This window comes from Lissotriton helveticus, chromosome 1_1, assembly GCF_964261635.1.
Source record: "Lissotriton helveticus chromosome 1_1, aLisHel1.1, whole genome shotgun sequence".
NCBI lineage: Eukaryota > Metazoa > Chordata > Amphibia > Caudata > Salamandridae > Lissotriton > Lissotriton helveticus.
This window is the reverse complement of record NC_136057.1, coordinates 19,409,803-19,433,212: the sequence shown is the minus strand read 5'-3', so window position 1 is coordinate 19,433,212 and position 23,410 is coordinate 19,409,803. Positions and strand designations below refer to the sequence as shown.

At 56.3% G+C, this 23,410-nt stretch overlaps 1 protein-coding gene across 2 annotated transcripts in view; it reads left to right on the top strand.

The window, feature by feature from the left end:
• Positions 1–521: 521 nt before the first annotated feature.
• The window catches only part of LOC144811934 (glutathione S-transferase P 1-like), an 82,044-nt gene continuing 59,155 nt past the window's right edge, over positions 522–23,410 (top strand). Inside the window, exons 1-2 of one of the 2 annotated variants that reach the window (XM_078673908.1) lie at positions 545–604; positions 22,814–23,065. In XM_078673908.1, coding sequence (XP_078530034.1) covers positions 22,873–23,065 — 193 coding nt within the window. In that variant the 5' untranslated portion in view covers positions 545–604; positions 22,814–22,872. Of the gene's footprint in view, positions 605–22,813; positions 23,066–23,410 lie in introns of both variants that reach the window. The other variant, XM_078673918.1, reaches the window with a different exon arrangement.

Genomic DNA, 23,410 nt, shown 5'->3' with positions numbered 1-23,410 from the left:
AATAAAAGAGGGAGGGAGGGAGAGAGAGAGGAGGGGGAGGGAGAGAGAGGGGGGGAGGGAGAGGGAGGGAGAGAGAGAGAGAGAAGGAAAAAGGAGCTGTGGTGTCCTCCAGCAGGAGAGAGAGAGTGAGAGAGAGAGAGTCAGGAGGAGAGAGATAGAGAGAAAGTGAGGGAGGGAGAAAGAGAGAGAGATAAGGAAGAAAGACCCAGCAGGGGAGAGAGCGAGAGAGTGGGAGAGGGAGTGGGCAGGAGAGAGAAAGAGAAGAAGGAAGGAGTCAGTAGGAGAGAGAGGAAGAGAAAGAGGGCGAGGGAGTGAGCGAGAGGAGGGGGAGGGAGAGAGGGAGCCAGGAGGAGAGAGTGTGAAGGGGATTGGAAGAGAGAGTTCACTCTCTCTCTCCCTCCTTCTCTCTCCCGCTTTCCCACTCTCCTCTCTCTCTCTTCCTGTATCTTCCGGTCCCGCCCCCTCCTCTGACCCCCTCCCTCTCCGCGTGACTCAGCAGCTCCCAGAGCAGATAAAGTTTGGCTCCGAGTCTAGGCGCTGCACTCACTCTCAGACTGCAGGGACTGGACGGGTCGGGGAGGCGCTGCTCAACCAGGAGAGACAAGTAAGTGCCCCCCCCCCGCCCCTCACACACACACCTTCCCTCCCCCCCACATTCCACCCCCCCCTCCTTACCTTCCCGTCCCTTCCCTCGGGCGTCACTGAGTCCGTCGGTGTTTTCCTGTATAAACAATTTAAAACAAACAAAGACGCATTCAGCGGCACTGATTCTATCCACTCGATGCACAGAGCTCTCGGTGCCCCCGGGGGCTCTTTGCATTCATCGTAAGGAATCATTGAAGCAAACAGAAGTAACTGCTAAGAGGCGTTGGCAAAACCATTAGCCTCACCCCTCGCCTTTGGAATGCAGAACCGTTGGGTTTGCCAATGCTTTTGATGAACAAGAAACAGTTTTAAACAAACATGCATTGGCAAATCTAACCAGTCTAACTTTGCAGTTGAGCCATTGGCTTTGCCAGTGCATGTTTTCTGAAAAGTTTTCTGTTCGAGCACCACCAGGCATGCACGTGCACCGGGGTCACCGTGTGAGGGTGGGAGTGTGAGGGAAGGGCTGGGGTGAGGAGCAGTGGCGGCCCCTGCATGCACGTGCACCGGGGTCACCGTGTGAGGGTGGTAGTGTGAGGGAAGGGCTGGGGTGAGCAGCAGTGGCTGCCCCAGCATGCACGTGCACCGGGGTCACCATGTAAGGGTGGTAGTGTGAGGGAAGGTCTGGGGCGAGGAGCAGTGGCTGCCCCGGCATGCACGTGCACGGGGGTCACCGTGTGAGGGTGGTAGTGTGAGGGAAGGGCTGGGGTGAGCAGCAGTGGCTGCCCCTGCATGCACGTGCACCGGGGTCACGGTGTGAGGGTGGTAGTGTGAGGGAAGGGCTGGGGTGAGCAGCAGCGGCTGCCCCTGCATGCACGTGCACCGGGGTCACGGTGTGAGGGTGGTAGTGTGAGGGAAGGGCTCGAGTGAGCAGCAGTGGCTGCCCCTGCATGCACGTGCACTGGGGTCACCGTGTGAGGGTGGTAGTGTGAGGGAAGGGCTGGGGTGAGCAGCAGTGGCGGCCCCTGCATGCACGTGCACCGGGGTCACCGTGTGAGGGTGGTAGTGTGAGGGAAGGTCTGGGGCGAGGAGCAGTGGCTGCCCCGGCATGCACGTGCACCGGGGTCACGGTGTGAGGGTGGTAGTGTGAGGGAAGGGCTGGGGTGAGCAGCAGTGGCCGCCCCTGCATGCACGTGCACAGGGGTCACCGTGTGAGGGTGGTAGTGTGAGGGAAGGTCTGGGGCGAGGAGCAGTGGCTGCCCCGGCATGCACGTGCACCGGGGTCCCCGTGTGAGGGTGGTAGTGTGAGGGAAGGGCGGGGTGAGCAGCAGTGGCTGCCCCTGCATGCACGTGCACCGGGGTCCCCGTGTGAGGGTGGTAGTGTGAGGGAAGGGCTGGGGTGAGCAGCAGTGGCTGTCCCTGCATGCACATGCACCGGGGTCACGGTGTGAGGGTGGTAGTGTGAGGGAAGGGCTGGGGTGAGCAGCAGTGGCTGCCCCTGCATGCACGTGCACTGGGGTCACTGTGTGAGGGTGGTAGTGTGAGGGAAGGGCTGGGATGAGGAGCAGTGGCGGCCCCTGCATGCACGTGCACCGGGGTCACCGTGTGAGGGTCGTAGTGTGAGGGAAGGGCTGGGGTGAGCAGCAGTGGCTGCCCCTGCATGCACGTGCACTGGGGTCACCGTGTGAGGGTGGTAGTGTGAGGGAAGGGCTGGGGTGAGCAGCAGTGGCGGCCCCTGCATGCACGTGCACCGGGGTCACCGTGTGCGGGTGGTAGTGTGAGGGAAGGTCTGGGGCGAGGAGCAGTGGCTGCCCCGGCATGCACGTGCACCGGGGTCACGGTGTGAGGGTGGTAGTGTGAGGGAAGGGCTGGGGTGAGCAGCAGTGGCGGCCCCTGCATGCACGTGCACCGGGGTCACCGTGTGAGGGTGGTAGTGTGAGGGAAGGGCTGGGGTGAGCAGCAGTGGCGGCCCCTGCATGCACGTGCACCGGGGTCACAGTGTGAGGGAAGGGCTGGGGTGAGCAGCAGTGGCTGCCCCTGCATGCACGTGCACCGGGGTCACCGTGTGAGGGTGGTAGTGTGAGGGAAGGGCTGGGGTGAGCAGCAGTGGCTGCTCCGGCATGCACGTGCACTGGGGTCACAGTGTGAGGGTCATGGTGTGAGGGAAGGGCTGGGGTGAGCAGCAGTGGCTGCTCCGGCATGCACGTGCACTGGGGTCACAGTGTGAGGGTCATGGTGTGAGGGAAGGGCTGGGGTGAGCAGCAGTGGCTGCCCCTGCATGCACGTGCACCGGGGTCACAGTGTGAGGGAAGGGCTGGGGTGAGCAGCAGTGGCTGCCCCTGCATGCACGTGCACCGGGGTCACCGTGTGAGGGTGGTAGTGTGAGGGAAGGGCTGGGGCGAGCAGCAGTGGCTGCCCCTGCATGCACGTGCACTGGGGTCACAGTGTGAGGGTCATGGTGTGAGGGAAGGGCTGGGGTGAGCAGCAGTGGCTGCCCCGGCATGCACGTGCACCGGGGTCACCGTGTGAGGGTGGTAGTGTGAGGGAAGGGCTGGGGTGAGCAGCAGTGGCTGCCCCGGCATGCACGTGCACCGGGGTCACCGTGTGAGGGTGGTAGTGTGAGGGAAGGGCTGGGGTGAGCCGCAGTGGCTGCCCCTGCATGCATGTGCACCGGGGTCACCGTGTGAGGGTGGTAGTGTGAGGGAAGGGCTGGGGTGAGCAGCAGTGGCTGCCCCGGCATGCACGTGCACCGGGGTCACCGTGTGAGGGTGGTAGTGTGAGGGAAGGGCTGGGATGAGGAGCAGTGGTGGCCCCTGCATGCACGTGCACCGGGGTCACCGTGTGAGGGTGGGAGTGTGAGGGAAGGGATGGGGTGAGCAGCAGTGGCGGCCCCTGCATGCACGTGCACTGGGGTCACAGTGTGAGGGTCATGGTGTGAGGGAAGGGCTGGGGTGAGCAGCAGTGGCTGCTCCGGCATGCACGTGCACCGGGGTCACGGTGTGAGGGTGGTAGTGTGAGGGACGGGCTGGGGTGAGCAGCAGTGGCGGCCCCTGCATGCACGTGCACCGGGGTCACCATGTGAGGGTGGTAGTGTGAGGGAAGGGCTGGGGTGAGCAGCAGTGGCCGCCCCTGCATGCACGTGCATCGGGGTCACCGTGTGAGGGTGGTAGTGTGAGGGAAGGGCTGGGGTGAGCAGCAGTGGCTGTCCCTGCATGCACGTGCACCGGGGTCACCGTGTGAGGGAAGGGCTGGGGTGAGCAGCAGTGGCTGCCCCTGCATGCACGTGCACCGGGGTCACCGTGTGAGGGTGGTAGTGTGAGGGAAGGGCTGGGGTGAGCAGCAGTGGCGGCCCCTGCATGCACGTGCACCGGGGTCACCGTGTGAGGGTGGTAGTGTGAGGGAAGGGCTGGGGTGAGCAGCAGTGGCCTCCCCGGCATGCACGTGCACCGGGGTCACCGTGTGAGGGTGGTAGTGTGAGGGAAGGGCTGGGGTGAGCAGCAGTGGCTGCCCCTGCATGCACGTGCACCGGGGTCACGGTGTGAGGGTGGTAGTGTGAGGGAAGGGCTGGGGTGAGCAGCAGTGGCCGCCCCTGCATGCATGTGCACAGGGGTCACCGTGTGAGGGTGGTAGTGTGAGGGAAGGTCTGGGGCGAGGAGCAGTGGCTGCCCCGGCATGCACGTGCACCGGGGTCCCCGTGTGAGGGTGGTAGTGTGAGGGAAGGGCGGGGTGAGCAGCAGTGGCTGCCCCTGCATGCACGTGCACCGGGGTCCCCGTGTGAGGGTGGTAGTGTGAGGGAAGGGCTGGGGTGAGCAGCAGTGGCTGTCCCTGCATGCACATGCACCGGGGTCACGGTGTGAGGGTGGTAGTGTGAGGGAAGGGCTGGGGTGAGCAGCAGTGGCTGCCCCTGCATGCACGTGCACTGGGGTCACTGTGTGAGGGTGGTAGTGTGAGGGAAGGGCTGGGATGAGGAGCAGTGGCGGCCCCTGCATGCACGTGCACCGGGGTCACCGTGTGAGGGTCGTAGTGTGAGGGAAGGGCTGGGGTGAGCAGCAGTGGCTGCCCCTGCATGCACGTGCACTGGGGTCACCGTGTGAGGGTGGTAGTGTGAGGGAAGGGCTGGGGTGAGCAGCAGTGGCGGCCCCTGCATGCACGTGCACCGGGGTCACCGTGTGAGGGTGGTAGTGTGAGGGAAGGTCTGGGGCGAGGAGCAGTGGCTGCCCCGGCATGCACGTGCACCGGGGTCACGGTGTGAGGGTGGTAGTGTGAGGGAAGGGCTGGGGTGAGCAGCAGTGGCGGCCCCTGCATGCACGTGCACCGGGGTCACCGTGTGAGGGTGGTAGTGTGAGGGAAGGGCTGGGGTGAGCAGCAGTGGCGGCCCCTGCATGCACGTGCACCGGGGTCACAGTGTGAGGGAAGGGCTGGGGTGAGCAGCAGTGGCTGCCCCTGCATGCACGTGCACCGGGGTCACCGTGTGAGGGTGGTAGTGTGAGGGAAGGGCTGGGGTGAGCAGCAGTGGCTGCTCCGGCATGCACGTGCACTGGGGTCACAGTGTGAGGGTCATGGTGTGAGGGAAGGGCTGGGGTGAGCAGCAGTGGCTGCTCCGGCATGCACGTGCACTGGGGTCACAGTGTGAGGGTCATGGTGTGAGGGAAGGGCTGGGGTGAGCAGCAGTGGCTGCCCCTGCATGCACGTGCACCGGGGTCACAGTGTGAGGGAAGGGCTGGGGTGAGCAGCAGTGGCTGCCCCTGCATGCACGTGCACCGGGGTCACCGTGTGAGGGTGGTAGTGTGAGGGAAGGGCTGGGGCGAGCAGCAGTGGCTGCCCCTGCATGCACGTGCACTGGGGTCACAGTGTGAGGGTCATGGTGTGAGGGAAGGGCTGGGGTGAGCAGCAGTGGCTGCCCCGGCATGCACGTGCACCGGGGTCACCGTGTGAGGGTGGTAGTGTGAGGGAAGGGCTGGGGTGAGCAGCAGTGGCTGCCCCGGCATGCACGTGCACCGGGGTCACCGTGTGAGGGTGGTAGTGTGAGGGAAGGGCTGGGGTGAGCCGCAGTGGCTGCCCCTGCATGCATGTGCACCGGGGTCACCGTGTGAGGGTGGTAGTGTGAGGGAAGGGCTGGGGTGAGCAGCAGTGGCTGCCCCGGCATGCACGTGCACCGGGGTCACCGTGTGAGGGTGGTAGTGTGAGGGAAGGGCTGGGATGAGGAGCAGTGGTGGCCCCTGCATGCACGTGCACCGGGGTCACCGTGTGAGGGTGGGAGTGTGAGGGAAGGGATGGGGTGAGCAGCAGTGGCGGCCCCTGCATGCACGTGCACTGGGGTCACAGTGTGAGGGTCATGGTGTGAGGGAAGGGCTGGGGTGAGCAGCAGTGGCTGCTCCGGCATGCACGTGCACCGGGGTCACGGTGTGAGGGTGGTAGTGTGAGGGACGGGCTGGGGTGAGCAGCAGTGGCGGCCCCTGCATGCACGTGCACCGGGGTCACCATGTGAGGGTGGTAGTGTGAGGGAAGGGCTGGGGTGAGCAGCAGTGGCCGCCCCTGCATGCACGTGCATCGGGGTCACCGTGTGAGGGTGGTAGTGTGAGGGAAGGGCTGGGGTGAGCAGCAGTGGCTGTCCCTGCATGCACGTGCACCGGGGTCACCGTGTGAGGGAAGGGCTGGGGTGAGCAGCAGTGGCTGCCCCTGCATGCACGTGCACCGGGGTCACCGTGTGAGGGTGGTAGTGTGAGGGAAGGGCTGGGGTGAGCAGCAGTGGCGGACCCTGCATGCACGTGCACCGGGGTCACCGTGTGAGGGTGGTAGTGTGAGGGAAGAGCTGGGGTGAGCAGCAGTGGCTGCCCCTGCATACACGTGCACCGGGGTCACCGTGTGAGGGTGGTAGTGTGAGGGAAGGGCTGGGGTGAGCAGCAGTGGCGGCCCCTGCATGCACGTGCACCGGGGTCACAGTGTGAGGGAAGGGCTGGGGTGAGCAGCAGTGGCTGCCCCTGCATGCACGTGCACCGGGGTCATGGTGTGAGGGTGGTAGTGTGAGGGAAGGGCTGGGGTGAGCAGCAGTGGCGGCCCCTGCATGCACGTGCACCGGGGTCACCGTGTGAGGGTGGTAGTGTGAGGGAAGGGCTGGGGTGAGCAGCAGTGGCGGCCCCTGCATGCACGTGCACCGGGGTCACCGTGTGAGGGTGGTAGTGTGAGGGAAGGGCTTGGGTAAGCAGCAGTGGCGGCCCCTGCATGCACGTGCACCGGGGTCACCGTGTGAGGGTGGTAGTGTGAGGGAAGGGCTGGGGTGAGGAGCAGTGGCTGCCCCTGCATGCACGTGCACCCGGGTCACCGTGTGAGGGTGGTAGTGTGAGAGAAGGGCTGGGGTGAGCAGCAGTGGCTGCCCCTGCATGCACGTGCACCGGGGTCACCGTGTGAGGGTGGTAGTGTGAGAGAAGGGCTGGGGTGAGCAGCAGTGGTGGCCCCTGCATGCACGTGCACCGGGGTCACTGTGTGAGGGTGGTAGTGTGAGGGAAGGGCTGGGATGAGGAGCAGTGGCGGCCCCTGCATGCACGTGCACCGGGGTCACCGTGTGAGGATGGTAGTGTGAGGGAAGGGCTGGGGTGAGCAGCAGTGGCTGCCCCGGCATGCACGTGCACTGGGGTCACTGTGTGAGGGTGGTAGTGTGAGGGAAGGGCTGGGGTGAGGAGCAGTGGCTGCCCCGGCATGCACGTGCACCGGGGTCACGGTGTGAGGGTGGTAGTGTGAGGGGAGGGCTGGGGTGAGCAGCAGTGGCTGCCCCGGCATACACGTGCACCGGGGTCACCGTGTGAGGGTGGGAGTGTGAGGGAAGGGCTGGGGTGAGGAGCAGTGGCTGACCCTGCATGCACGTGCACCGGGGTCACCGTGTGAGGGTGGTAGTGTGAGGGAAGGGCTGGGGTGAGGAGCAGTGGCTGACCCTGCATGCACGTGCACCGGGGTCACTGTGTGAGGGTGGTAGTGTGAGGGAAGGGCTGGGGTGAGCAGCAGTGGCCGCCCCTGCATGCACGTGCACAGGGGTCACCGTGTGAGGGTGGTAGTGTGAGGGAAGGGCTGGGGTGAGCAGCAGTGGCTGCCCCTGCATGCATGTGCACCGGGGTCACCGTGTGAGGGAAGGGCTGGGGTGAGCAGCAGTGGCGGACCCTGCATGCACGTGCACGGGGGTCACCGTGTGAGGGTCGTAGTGTGAGGGAAGGGCTGGGGTGAGCAGCAGTGGCGGACCCTGCATGCACGTGCACGGGGGTCACCGTGTGAGGGTGGTAGTGTGAGGGAAGGGCTGGGGTGAGCAGCAGTGGCTGCCCCAGCATGCACGTGCACCGGGGTCACCGTGTGAGGGTCGTAGTGTGAGGGAAGGGCTGGGGTGAGCAGCAGTGGCGGCCCCTGCATGCACGTGCACCGGGGTCACCGTGTGAGGGTGGTAGTGTGAGAGAAGGGCTGGGGTGAGCAGCAGTGGCGGCCCCTGCATGCACGTGCACCGGGGTCACGGTGTGAGGGTCGTAGTGTGAGGGAAGGACTGGGGTGAGCAGCAGTGGTGGCCCCTGCATGCACCTGCACCGGGGTCACGGTGTGAGGGTAGTGGTGTGAGGGAAGGGCTGGGGTGAGCAGCAGTGGCTGCCCCTGCATGCACGTGCACCGTGGTCAGGGTGTGAGGGTGGGAGTGTGAGGGAAGGGCTGGGGTGAGCAGCAGTGGCGGCCCCTGCATGCACGTGCACCGGGGTCACCGTGTGAGGGTCGTAGTGTGAGGAAAGGGCGGGGTGAGGAGCAGTGGCTGCCCCTGCATGCACGTGCACCGGGGTCACCATGTGAGGGTGGTAGTGTGAGGGAAGGGCTGGGGTGAGCAGCAGTGGCTGCCCCTGCATGCACGTGCACCGGGGTCACCATGTGAGGGTGGTAGTGTGAGGGAAGGGCTGGGGTGAGCAGCAGTGGCTGCCCCTGCATGCACGTGCACCGGGGTCACCGTGTGAGGGTGGTAGTGTGAGGGAAGGGCTGGGGTGAGCAGCAGTGGCTGCCCCTGCATGCACGTGCACCGGGGTCCCCGTGTGAGGGTGGTAGTGTGAGGGAAGGGCTGGGGTGAGCAGCAGTGGCTGCCCCTGCATGCACGTGCACCGGGGTCACCGTGTGAGGGTGGTAGTGTGAGGGAAGGGCTGGGGTGAGCAGCAGTGGCTGCCCCTGCATGCACGTGCACCGGGGTCACCGTGTGAGGGTGGTAGTGTGAGGGAAGGGCTTGGGTAAGCAGCAGTGGCTGCCCCAGCATGCACGTGCACCGGGGTCACCGTGTGAGGGTGGTAGTGTGAGGGAAGGGCTGGGGTGAGCAGCAGTGGCTGCCCCTGCATGCACGTGCACCGGGGTCACGGTGTGAGGGTGGTAGTGTGAGGGAAGGGCTGGGGTGAGCAGCAGTGGCTGCCCCAACATGCACGTGCACCGGGGTCACCGTGTGAGGGTGGTAGTGTGAGGGAAGGGCTGGGGTGAGCAGCAGTGGCCTCCCCGGCATGCACGTGCACCGGGGTCACTGTGTGAGGATGGTAGTGTGAGGGAAGGGCTGGGGTGAGCAGCAGTGGCTGCCCCTGCATGCACGTGCACCGGGGTCACCGTGTGAGGGTGGTAGTGTGAGGGAAGGGCTGGGGTGAGCAGCAGTGGCCTCCCCGGCATGCACGTGCACCGGGGTCACCGTGTGAGGATGGTAGTGTGAGGGAAGGGCTTGGGTGAGCAGCAGTGGCTGCCCCTGCATGCACGTGCACCGGGGTCACCGTGTGAGGGTGGTAGTGTGAGGGAAGGGCTGCGGTGAGCAGCAGTGGCTGCCCCGGCATGCACGTGCACCGGGGTCACTGTGTGAGGGTGGTAGTGTGAGAGAAGGGCTGGGGTGAGCAGCAGCGGCTGCCCCTGCATGCACGTGCACCGGGGTCACCGTGTGAGGGTGGGAGTGTGAGGGAAGGGCTGGGGTGAGGAGCAGTGGCTGACCCAGCATGCACGTGCACCGGGGTCACCGTGTGAGGGTGGTAGTGTGAGGGAAGGGCTGGGGTGAGCAGCAGTGGCTGCCCCTGCATGCACGTGCACCGGGGTCACGGTGTGAGGGTGGTAGTGTGAGGGAAGGGCTGGGGCGAGCAGCAGTGGCTGCCCCTGCATGCACGTGCACCGGGGTCACCGTGTGAGGGTGGTAGTGTGAGGGAAGGGCTTGGGTGAGCAGCAGTGGCTGCCCCAGCATGCACATGCACCGGGGTCACGGTGTGAGGGTGGTAGTGTGAAGAAGGGCTGGGATGAGCAGCAGCGGCTGCCCCTGCATGCACGTGCACCGGGGTCACCGTGTGAGGGTGGGTGTGTGAGGGAAGGGCTGGGGTGAGCAGCAGTGGCGGCCCCTGCATGCACGTGCACCGGGGTCACCGTGTGAGGGTGGTAGTGTGAGGGAAGGGCTGGGGCGAGGAGCAGTGGCTGCCCCTGCATGCACGTGCACCGGGGTCACCGTGTGAGGGTGGTAGTGTGAGGGAAGGGCTGGGTGAGCAGCAGTGGCTGCCCCGGCATGCACGTGCACCGGGGTCACCGTGTGAGGGTGGTAGTGTGAGGGAAGGGCTGGGGTGAGCAGCAGTGGCTGCCCCTGCATGCACGTGCACCGGAGTCACCGTGTGAGGGTCATGGTGTGAGGGAAGGGCTGGGCTGAGCAGCAGTGGCTGCCCCTGCATGCACGTGCACTGAGGTCACGGTGTGAGGGTAGTGGTGTGAGGGAAGGGCTGGGGTGAGCAGCAGTGGCTGCCCCGGCATGCACGTGCACCGGGGTCACGGTGTGAGGGTGGGAGTGTGAGGGAAGGGATGGGGTGAGCAGCAGTGGCGGCCCCTGCATGCACGTGCACCGGGGTCACCGTGTGAGGGTCGTAGTGTGAGGAAAGGGCGGGGTGAGGAGCAGTGGCTGCCCCTGCATGCACGTGCACCGGGGTCACCATGTGAGGGTGGTAGTGTGAGGGAAGGGCTGGGGTGAGCAGCAGTGGCTGCCCCTGCATGCACGTGCACCGGGGTCACCATGTGAGGGTGGTAGTGTGAGGGAAGGGCTGGGGTGAGCAGCAGTGGCTGCCCCTGCATGCACGTGCACCGGGGTCACCGTGTGAGGGTGGTAGTGTGAGGGAAGGGCTGGGGTGAGCAGCAGTGGCTGCCCCTGCATGCACGTGCACCGGGGTCCCCGTGTGAGGGTGGTAGTGTGAGGGAAGGGCTGGGGTGAGCAGCAGTGGCTGCCCCTGCATGCACGTGCACCGGGGTCACCGTGTGAGGGTGGTAGTGTGAGGGAAGGGCTGGGGTGAGCAGCAGTGGCTGCCCCTGCATGCACGTGCACCGGGGTCACCGTGTGAGGGTGGTAGTGTGAGGGAAGGGCTTGGGTAAGCAGCAGTGGCTGCCCCAGCATGCACGTGCACCGGGGTCACCGTGTGAGGGTGGTAGTGTGAGGGAAGGGCTGGGGTGAGCAGCAGTGGCTGCCCCTGCATGCACGTGCACCGGGGTCACGGTGTGAGGGTGGTAGTGTGAGGGAAGGGCTGGGGTGAGCAGCAGTGGCTGCCCCAACATGCACGTGCACCGGGGTCACCGTGTGAGGGTGGTAGTGTGAGGGAAGGGCTGGGGTGAGCAGCAGTGGCCTCCCCGGCATGCACGTGCACCGGGGTCACCGTGTGAGGATGGTAGTGTGAGGGAAGGGCTGGGGTGAGCAGCAGTGGCTGCCCCTGCATGCACGTGCACCGGGGTCACCGTGTGAGGGTGGTAGTGTGAGGGAAGGGCTGGGGTGAGCAGCAGTGGCCTCCCCGGCATGCACGTGCACCGGGGTCACCGTGTGAGGATGGTAGTGTGAGGGAAGGGCTTGGGTGAGCAGCAGTGGCTGCCCCTGCATGCACGTGCACCGGGGTCACCGTGTGAGGGTGGTAGTGTGAGGGAAGGGCTGCGGTGAGCAGCAGTGGCTGCCCCGGCATGCACGTGCACCGGGGTCACTGTGTGAGGGTGGTAGTGTGAGAGAAGGGCTGGGGTGAGCAGCAGCGGCTGCCCCTGCATGCACGTGCACCGGGGTCACCGTGTGAGGGTGGGAGTGTGAGGGAAGGGCTGGGGTGAGGAGCAGTGGCTGACCCAGCATGCACGTGCACCGGGGTCACCGTGTGAGGGTGGTAGTGTGAGGGAAGGGCTGGGGTGAGCAGCAGTGGCTGCCCCTGCATGCACGTGCACCGGGGTCACGGTGTGAGGGTGGTAGTGTGAGGGAAGGGCTGGGGCGAGCAGCAGTGGCTGCCCCTGCATGCACGTGCACCGGGGTCACCGTGTGAGGGTGGTAGTGTGAGGGAAGGGCTTGGGTGAGCAGCAGTGGCTGCCCCAGCATGCACATGCACCGGGGTCACGGTGTGAGGGTGGTAGTGTGAAGAAGGGCTGGGATGAGCAGCAGCGGCTGCCCCTGCATGCACGTGCACCGGGGTCACCGTGTGAGGGTGGGTGTGTGAGGGAAGGGCTGGGGTGAGCAGCAGTGGCGGCCCCTGCATGCACGTGCACCGGGGTCACCGTGTGAGGGTGGTAGTGTGAGGGAAGGGCTGGGGCGAGGAGCAGTGGCTGCCCCTGCATGCACGTGCACCGGGGTCACCGTGTGAGGGTGGTAGTGTGAGGGAAGGGCTGGGTGAGCAGCAGTGGCTGCCCCGGCATGCACGTGCACCGGGGTCACCGTGTGAGGGTGGTAGTGTGAGGGAAGGGCTGGGGTGAGCAGCAGTGGCTGCCCCTGCATGCACGTGCACCGGGGTCACCGTGTGAGGGTCATGGTGTGAGGGAAGGGCTGGGCTGAGCAGCAGTGGCTGCCCCTGCATGCACGTGCACTGAGGTCACGGTGTGAGGGTAGTGGTGTGAGGGAAGGGCTTGGGTGAGCAGCAGTGGCTGCCTTGGCATGCACGTGCACCGGGGTCACGGTGTGAGGGTGGGAGTGTGAGGGAAGGGATGGGGTGAGCAGCAGTGGCTGCCCCAGCATGCACATGCACCGGGGTCACGGTGTGAGGGTGGTAGTGTGAGGGAAGGGCTGGGGCGAGGAGCAGTGGCTGGAGTCCACACACATCAGAGCTTCCTTCTCACCTCTTGAGTTCCGCAGGAATGTGAGGACCTGCTCTTCAGTCACTCTGAGGGGATACTCACCCGCTCAAGCGCCTGGACGCCCTCACATATGTGTTTAGGGCGCTACACAAATAGACACAACACAACACGCTTAGGCTGCAGTGGCTGCTCATCATAGGCGTGGGGTTGGCACGCTCAGGAAGAGGATGTGGTCTAACGGCTAGGGCGGTCGACCTCAAATCTGGGGAACCAGGTTGTATTCTTGGCAATGACGCTGAACATGCTGTGATTATTAGCAAGTCGCTTAAGCTCCCCGTGCCTAACAAAAAGAAGCATTTGCAATGCAATAGGTCTCGCATTACTGAAAGTTTGAGCTATTGACGTTGCATTATTATTTGCAACGTCAATACCTCAAACTTTCAGTAATGCGAGACCGATTGCATTGCAAATGCTTGTTTAAAAATATGATAATTCCCCAGTAACTGAGGTTCTTCTCATACCCTGAATACATGTGGTTCAACTGTACTTACATGTGTCAGGCGTGTTGGGAGTGAACTGTACACATGCTGTGTTGACTGAAGATGCTGTACACATCACACACGATGATGGTTCTCTGGTCAGGGCTGAGGTCATTACAGTTTCTCTGTTCGTGTACGTCTGGTTTCTGGGCTGCAACAAGTAGAACAGGTAATAATAACTGTCTTGAGCAGCTGTTTTCTCAGATTCTAAGTTGTTTATTTCATTTCCTCGAGTCACAGCACTGTGGCATGATCAAACAAGCATTGGCATAGTCAATCGGTCTCGCCTTTGGGACCTTATAAGCGTGTAGCCATGCAACAGTCGATGTTGTTGCACCAAGGATATTGTGCTGCATACCTAAATACTTATAAAGTCCCAAAAGCGAGACCTATTGGCTATGCCAATGCTTGTTTTATTTATGGGGCTATTTTAAGTCAGGAGTTGTAGAAACAGCTGTGTCGAGGTTTGGAGAGGACCTATGAGTGGTAGATGTCAAAAAGAACGACGTGACGATCCAACCAAGCAATAGGAAAGGTTCTAACATTTCCTAGATAGGGATTGTTAGAAAAAATGCCGTCCAAAATGTGTCCGGCAGAGTGTGAAGGGGTCGTGACCATTTGTTTGCGTCCAAGTGAGGACATATTAGAAAGAAGGTGTGCTGTATCCTTGTCATTGGGGTTATCTAAATGAAAATTTAAATCTCCAATGACCCTGCAGTTCTTTTGCAATTTGCCAGCCTCAAGAAGGCTGCTAAAATGCTGAGCAAAGACGGCTCGAGGCTTAAGAGGCCGGTAAATAACTAGCCCTTTGAATGTTTGAGAAGGAGAGAGGATGATGTTAAAAGTTAAAGCCTCGCAGAGAGAGGTTGGAACGAGAGTACAATAAATGGTGAAGTCGGAGCGGTTAATGAGAGCGATGTCGTCTCTGCGTCCACTCTGGCGGTTGTGCCTAAAATAGAACAAGTAGGAGGGGTGGGGGAAGTGCACAGAATAGAAGAGACGCCCTGAGAATGCTACCGAAACGTGCACGCAAAATAAACACTGGAACCAAGCACCAGCTGTTTTCAAGCACACTCGTGCTTGTGGCGGCATCCGCCTTGCGGGAGCGAGCAGAGGCCAATTAGCATGCGCGCCGCTGCTCGCTCCCGCAAGGTGGATGCCGCCACAAGCACGAGTGTGTGCTTGAAAATGAGCAGAGCGACGGCTCGAAAGGAACTTGTGCAATCCAAATAGATGTCCAAAACACCGCAGCCAACATGTGTTTCATCCTCCTGGACTTTTTCAAGGCTATAGAAAGCGAGTCCAAAGAGTTCCTACAGTCTCTTCCAATTTTCTGCATTAGAAAGCAATTCCAGCTATGTGAAGCCTCAGTGCGAAGGTTGTCCCAGTAATGGACAAACCTTAGAGTAAAGTCCCCAACTAGTATATTACTTTAGTGTAATCTGGGGAAAGTATGGCGCGACCCTGGTAAGCCCACCGGTCTATAGTTTGCAAGGCTGTATGGGCCGTCCAGGAGGACAAAACACGTGTCTGCCGCGGTGTTTTGGGCATTACAATACGTAAATTTGCTTTTGAAGATAAAAAAACGATGAGGGAGAATCCGAATCTTGTGGACTGGATCTAATCATTTCAACAGAGTCTTACCCAGAAGAGATCTACCTGTGGAAACTGGACTGCGAGTGCTTGAGCGCTTTTTTCTCTTTGGACGTTAAAACCACTCTTTACTTTGTGAAGTGCGGTCGATTCGCACCTAAAGTGGCTCGGTGCATAGCACGTTGGCACCAGTGAATGTGTATCCATTCAACGTTGTGTTTTTCATTGGAGCCACTGATTTTGGATAGACGTGCAGTCATGGGGGCTTAGGGCCGGATGTAGGTCGGTCGGTAACGGCCGAAAATCGGTATTTTCGGCCGTTACCGACCGAGATTCACAAAATGGTATGTAGGGCCACATATTTTACAGATTCGGTAAATTTACCGATCGGTAAATTTACCGAATCTGTAAAATAACGAATCGGTATTTTTACCGATTCGGTAACAATGAGATGTAGGTGGGACTCTTCTGAGTCCCACAAGCCTTACAGAATCGGTATTTTACCATGAAATCCAACTTCATGGTAAAAAACCGATTCCGGTGTGCATGCACATGTGTGCATGCACACCTGTGCCATATGACAGGCAGACCTGCCCTTAGGGCAGGTATGCCTGCCACATGGCCCCCGAATCTTTTTTGGGGGTGCTAGAGGGTGTCAAAGTGACACCCCCTGCACCCTTGTCAAAATCGGTATTTACCGAATCGGTAAATACCGACCGGTAATGCCCCATTCATTCCTATGGGCTTCAAAGCCCATAGGAATGAATGGGGCATTACCGGTCGGTATTTACCGAATCGGTAAATACAGATATTTACCGATCCGGTAAAAGGAACATCTGGATGTTCCTACATATCCACCCCTTAGATTTACCGATTTTTAATTACCGAATCGGTAGGATTCGGTAATTAAAAATCGGTAAATCTATTTTACCTACATCTGGGCCCAAGTCACCAATGTTGGTTCCTTATCAGTTATCTGTGTAACTTGCTTTAGAAGAAGAGAACTTAACCTTCAGAGACACTAATAGCTGCAAGTCTTTGGCGAATGACAGAGGGTGTGGTAAAAAGGTTTACATTGGTTGATGATAAAGATTTGTATAATAACCCTGAATGGTTTGTAGACCCCAAGGATCGGTTGTGATTGCTTGAATGCAGGCAGGAGGGCATTAGACGACCTACTGGAGGATGGATCGAAGGACAAAGACTGACCTGGATTTTGTGATCCTCTAGTCCAGGAACCACAGTGTCTGAAGCCTCTATTCCTTTGAGGGTAAAATTGTGGCGTGAATTCCTGTAGGAGAGTGTAAGAGCCTCCTGGTTCAGTAATAATATCCTCTTCAGGGACTTCGGCCGGTAAAGCAGCTTCTGCCTTTCACGGCCTTTCCAAAAACCCTAGATCCACATATTTCACATGGAAAGTTGTGCCTGGTCAATGGATGCAAAGATAGCCACATCCTTGCTCAGTTGTTTGATCGATGCATCATCAACAAGCATTGGAAATGCAATAGGTCTCGCATTAGAAAAGTTGGAGCTATTGGTCTTGTAAATGACAAATATTTTATTTATTTCTTGGTTTTTAAAATTGCTAAATTGATAGCTTTGTCATTTACAATGCCAATAGTTATAACTTTCGCGAATGTGACACCTATAGCATTTGGAATGCAACATGTTTTGTATTTACGTGACTTAGATGGCAGCTCTGGTCGTTAGGCCACATCTCTAGAGAGCAGGGTTGGATTTTTAAAAAAGTGTCCATTTGCTGCAAACAGTGGCGATGAAGTGATACCTTTGCTCGGAGTGCGCACCCCCTTTCAGCAGGTGTTGGCAGATGCAACTTCAGCAAGGACAAGTTTTAAAGAGCAAAGGAGCCTGGCCATGCAGGTCTGCAGAGTGAGACGTGACGTCACAGGGGGCGGTGCAAACATGTGTGTGAGGGAGAGAGTCAGATGGGGAAAACCTGAGAGGTGCTGCATGGCATGCACAGATGACGACAGTCAGTCTGCACCAACCGGGATATATGCTGCCACACAGGAGGAGCTCAACTACATTACTATCGTGTAATCCAAAGTTCTTCACATAAAACATATTTATTCAATATTTCTCTTATTCAGTGGAGAGCCCTGAGCAATGTACCAACATTGGAAAGATGAATGTTTAGGACGACATGCTAGGATTCTGCCTAGATCCCGGCAGGTCATACACAGATGAAACTGAGCGCTTGTTTATCTCTTGAAATGGTGAAGCTGAAAGACGTCACTCTGCGCACAGAGATAAAACAAATAATTATCCCCACTCTTTTCTGCACGAGCATGTTTCAAAAGAAGCTGAACAGTTTTATCTGCAGGTTTATTGTGCTAATGAGCCAAGCTGCAATCTGAGAGCTTCTTTTGAAACCTGCTCATGGAATTTGGAGCGGCACCTCATTTACTTCCTCTGGTGTGATTAAATCTTGTGTCGAACTGCAGATAGTGCCAGTAAGTAGCCCCATGTGATATGTTTCACAAATAATGCACAATACTTTTATGAGAGGGCAGGCTGTGTTTGAATACGTCCACACACTAAACTACTCCTTGTTGAAAACTGATTGAGGTGGGCGGCCAGGGCGACTAGCAGATGCGTTCTGACTTTTTAGCGATCTTAAAACTCAACGCTGCGGCGCTGGGCTTTGTGCACCTTTGTTAACACGACGAAGGTCGGACGCACGGGGCGAGACGGGATTTGTCTCTAAACCAGGAAGGTGGTCGTTTCGCACCAGGCTGTTAACAGAGGTCAAGTGACAGGGGTGCGCGGGTGGGGAGTTTATCAGACGACCTCCGAGCAGAGGCTAAGAGAGGAGAGGAGCTTGTGACCGGGCTCGTGTTATAAGGCCCCGACACCGCCACTGACCTCTGCCCCGTCCGAAACCCTCCGAGGACAAAATGGATTCATTAGCAGGGTAACGGAGTAGGGAAACTCGCCATCCGAAGCATGCACCCTTTCTCTGTTCTGGGCCCTCACACGCAAGCACGTAGAGTAATGCAGGATTTGACAAACAGGCTTTGCGCACCATCCTTCCCATTACAAATAAGGCGGTGTAAAATGAAATCATCAATAGGTCTTGAAAGTCCGCAAGTCTAAAAAGCAGCACAAAAGAATAAGCACACAGCCCGAAAGAATGACATCCATACTCTGGTCGAAGTTTGGCTGGCGGGGTCATTACTTGTTCTGTTTGCAAAATCCCAAACAACTCTAAACTGGTTGGTGCATGTGTTTTCGAAAGTGCACTAGCTTGTCCTTCAGTAGCGCGATGCTACACCAGTAACAGATTTACGTGAAATCTATAGTTTACCCATTAGGATTTTTTTAAAACACAGTGATCACCCGGCAGGATAGCCGCAGCACTGAGGTAGCACAGCAGAGACTTGGCGCCCGGCTATTTTATATAAAACCAGGCCCTGCTTCTAGTTAATACGTTGAAGTAAAAATAAACTATTGCAACACGCTAATATATATTTTTTTAAACTGCACACTTTTTCGCTCAAATAACTCTTCTTTTGTGGTAGATGACGCTGATATTGCCTACATAGGCATGAAAATGCATATTCTAAATTGTTTTCAATTACAATGTCACCTCACATGTCAATGAATGGTTGTGTAAACTGCGTTTGTGCTTGGAGGGTGGGAGGAGGGCTCCTATCGCAAGGAGGGAGGGAGAAAGCCAGAAATATAGAGGCAGCGATGGAAAGGAAAGATAAGGCGGCCGTAATACGTTGAAGTAAAAATAAACTATTGCAACACGCTAATATATATTTTTTTAAACTGCACACTTTTTCTCTCAAATAACTCTTCTTTTGTGGTAGATGACGCTGATATTGCCTACATAGGCATGAAAATGCATATTCTAAATTGTTTTCAATTACAATGTCACCTCACATGTCAATGAATGGTTGTGTAAACTGCGTTTGTGCTCGGAGGGTGGGAGGAGGGCTCCTATCGCAAGGAGGGAGGGAGAAAGCCAGAAATATAGAGGCAGCGATGGAAAGGAAAGATAAGGCGGCCGTAATATAAATGCCGTCCAAAACATGAAGTATGGCGTCTGCTTCACAGACGCCGTGCTATTAGTCGAGCAAAGGGAAAGCAACAAAAATAACAAGCTTTCGGCATTGCGTGGCGGGAGGGGGCGGGGGGAACGTCGAGGGCAGGCAGGATGACTCAGGGGAGGGGGCGGAGCGGGGCAGAGCGGCATGTGGGTGTGAAGAAGCCGGGCCTTTGAAGTGAAGCTAAGCTTCACTTCAAAGGTGTCGGAGGAATGCGGGCGGCTGTGCACGCGCTTTTAAGCTCAATGCACATGCGCATTGAGCTTAAAAGTCACGGGCACTGCAAGGAATCGCCACGATTCCTTGCAGTGTGGCTAAAGAGTCGTTGAGCCCCTATAGTCTCGCTTGCTCGATGCGCATGCGCATCGACAGGCGAGACCTAAAAAGGATGCTACTTGCAGGGGCGTAGCTTTAGGGGGCGTATTTGGGGTGTGAAACACCCCCTCCCCAAATAAATGCATTCATTGCTTCAGATTTGGGTCTGGGAGCCCTCAGTCGGGTCTTTAATGCCTTTGTTGTTTTTTCTTGTCTTCTTTTGACTAATAGGTTTCAACGTATTTTTTTTTTTTAAAGGATCTTAGACGGAGGCCCACCTAAATTAAATAAACACTGAACTTGTTCCTTATGGGAACAGTGTATCTCACACCTCCGCTATTCCTCCAAACTTCGGCATACTGTTTTTTAGTAGAGAAATTTGTGATTCGCACCCCCGAATCTCATTGACTAAGAAACGCCCCTGGCCATTTGCTTACTAACTCTTTTCTGTAGCGACTGATTTCCAAATTTGGGGTCATCTTAAGAGTAAAATTTTACTCTGCTCCTCTGCAATGGCTGCTTGTGCGTTACCGAAAAGATATACCACACTTTGAGCCCAATTAGACATAGAGGAAGCATCAACTTGTGTGCTCTTGGTCTTGTTTCTACTGCTATGTCCAGTAGTCTAGTCATTGGACTAGTTGGGTCCAAGAGTCTATCTTGAGAATTAGTCCATGCGTTGTCCACTCTTTTTTTTTTTTTTTTTAAATTCTTACCAAACTTTGTAAAGAACAGTAATATGTTGGGATCAATTCCAGGGGTGGAAGCTAAAATATTAGGCAAGGAAGGGTGTGGACGTTCTGACCGGAGTCTACACCGATACACCTTATCAATAGGCTGTCTCAGCTTATGTGACACATATGGGGCAATATGATCTTAAGAACACATTCAGGAGAATTTGGGTAACAAGTTAGAGCTGGATCGAACATAGGCTGACCCGTAGAATCCATTTAGAGACATGTTATGCTTCTTCTCCGGAGGCCCTTGCAGGACAATATTCTCTGGTCCTCTTTATCGTAGCCATTATCAAAGTCACCGAAGGCCTCATCCGTATCACGCAACTGTATCACGTGAGTAGGAAGATGTAGTTTATTAGTGAAATTGCTAACCTCTCGGTGAGGAATGATGTTCATAGAGTCCGTAGACTTCATTCCCTGATCAGAAGCACATTTTAAAGTCTTTTTAGTCCCCATGCTGTTCAAAGGGTTGGTGTTTTGTGCTACAATTTTTTGCTTGGAAGCTTCCATAGTCTTAGATATGTTAGTCCTTGAATCAGAACATCATGTTTAATGGAAGAATTTAATCTGTTTCAGAAAACCAGAGCCTCCTATTCACTGTAGGATAAATTGCCTCTCTCCATTTTGGCAAACTAATACTCTATTGAAACAAGCTTTTGCAATGCAATCGGTCTTGCCTTGGGGACCTTATATGTATTTAGCTATGCAGCACATTAGCCTGGGTGCTGAAACATCTACTGTTCTTTAACATGGAGGGAACGTCCGCACCACACTGCGTGACACACCAGGTATGGGTCCACACGGAGAGAAATATTGCCTTTCAACAGGAAATGGTATAGCCCAAAGCTCTGTTTTTAATATAAAATCAGGGCCTTTGGTGGTCATATCACTGAAAATACAAGATTTAAAAAAAAATATTATTATCTACGGGTGCTCATGGAAAACAATTTCTATGGACTGTAATCTAGAGAAATGCTAAAGTGATTCTGGTATTTCACTGACCTCTGCTGGTCATTTTCTATCAAGACAGTTAAATAGAGGCAGTTGAACAGAAAACAAAGTCTCTAAGCAGACGCAGCAAGCCCGAGGGCTGATCTCCAGAGCCCACATAGTACATACATGTTTGACTTGGCCCTTTTTGCAGGGTCATCCCTGAACTTGTTGCCCTCCTCCTGTATTTTGCCTGACCTGTTTTTGTTGGGTTTATGACTCTGGGCACTTTACCACTGCTGATCAGTGCTAAAGTGCATATGCTCTCGAGACCTGTTGCATTGCAAATGCTTGTATGCTAGTGTGACTGAAAAATTGTGGGAAAATGTATCCATCCCTTACGGCCATACTTAACTTAACCCCTTTGCTGCGGGGCACATTCCCCCGCTGTGCCGGGGGGCGGGGGGGCGCGTAAAGCGCCCCGGTGCTCATGACGGCTCGTCATGAGCTACGGCGCTCCGGTGCTCATGACGAGCTGAGCTCGTCATGGTCACACCCGTTCCCATGGAATGTTCAGCACAGCAGGGGAATCAGCCCAGCGTGCGAGCGTTCCATGGAACGGGCGAGGTCATGACGAGCTCAGTTCGTCATGAGCACCGGAGCGCCGTAGCTCATGACGAGCTGAGCTCGTCATGAGCAACCAAGGGGTTAAAGAGTACAAACATATTTTGTGAAACTTAAAGCAGAAAATGTTTACTATTCGATGTATTCTAAAATACACATGTTTGAAGACTGAGTGGCTAAGCAGCTCTTAAGCAACTTAGAGCAAATGCCCACCGCTGTAATGTTATTTTATAATGTGGCTATTTATATAGCGCCCATTCATTTGGCCTTGCAGAACTCCATGGCTCTTTGAATTTGTTTTACGGTAAATGTTTAGTGTACCAGCACACGCTGTTCCGTCAATGTATACGCTGCGAGTTTGTTTTCATTTTTGTGTCAGCCTACGGAGGATGTGTTTTATCACACTGGATTCAAGTCCGTCCAGAGCAGGCCAACACAAATAGGTGCTGTAGATTGGAGAACAAGTCCTCAGACGCCATTTTATTTGAGCCAGTGTTTACATCAAACAATACATCCTAAGTGCTTCATTTTAACTTCGGACAAATCATTTGGGATTAGGGTGTTTTGCCGCTGAAACGCAATGCGTCTATTGATTTTCTGAACTGCCAAATTAAACAGTATAAAATAGGCACGTGTAAAAAAAAATATCTGATTAATGACTAATTTTAATACACTGAAATAAAGCAGTAGACAGACCCCCCAGGATATAGCGGCATGGATTAGCAAATTTAGCGGCACAAAAATGGAAATTTAGCGGCACAAATATGGAAATTTTGCGGCAATTTTATTTGGCCATTTTTCCTACAACAAACACAGATATCTTAGTTTTTTGAGTCATTTAACAGCATGAAGCTCTGTATATTTGGTTTATTTACAATGTAGACACTTTGGCTTCAAGGCTACATATAGGACATAAATATGTTAATGAATAAATGCCCCAAAAGCAATGCCCCCCAGGGACCGCCACACACTGGGCACGCTGCGGGCCCACCAAGAAACATTTTTAAAAACCGCATTTGGCACCAGTCAGCACATTGCAGTCCCCAGTTTCATCTCTCCCCCCCCCCCCTCCCCCATGCAATTTCCGGTTATCTGGCTGCGTTACCTTCAGGTGAGAGCGGGAGTCCCCGATTCCAGTCCCGGCACCCCCATTGATATCTAAACTCATCTCCGGCTAGTTTCTGTGTTCTTTGCACCTTTGTTACTCGGCTATCCGGGATATTTAGAAATATGTTTTTATCACGAATCCATTGTAAATATTAGTAACTTCATATTTTTACTCCAAGCATTTTATTTATATTTGTGAACGTTATTGGGGTGGTTATGTAGCAGCTGTGTTACTTTCCATACACAATTCTACTTACCTAGCTCTTTGATGTTGCAGCAACCTGAACCTCCCGCCCCCTCCCAAGACACCTTGTGTGGGGCGCTGTGCCGGATTTCATGAATCTACTGTACTTATTGATGGTGAGATTTGTCACGTCAGACATTACATGGGCAGCAGCAACAGCCCCAGCTACCGTCTGCCTCAGACCGCCTTTGGAGCTTGCGGTTGGAATGAATTTTGCTCCATGCTCCGCTCATGGGTCACTTGAAACACTGACCCCAGAGCTGGGCAATAAAGAATACCATCAAAGTAAGTATGTGTACTGTATTCTTCCCGCCAGCTTCCTTATTGGGCCTGTCTTTTAATATTGCTAGCCTGTCTCTTGAAGGGATACGTTAAGACGTGCCGCACATTGGCTCTTACCACCCCTCCCTCTGCTGAGTGCTGCATTAAAAACTCAAAGTTACTAGTTGGGACACCGGTTCTCCCTTATGGTCTCGGTAGGATTTTAAATTTAACAAGGTAAATGAAGTGACACTCTGAGTGGAATCATCTCGAGCCGCCTGGAATGAAGTCAATGTAAGAACGTAGGGTCTTTTTCACCTCGTGCCCATGTCTCTTAAAATATTATTTGTGGGTCCTGATGAGAAGGTC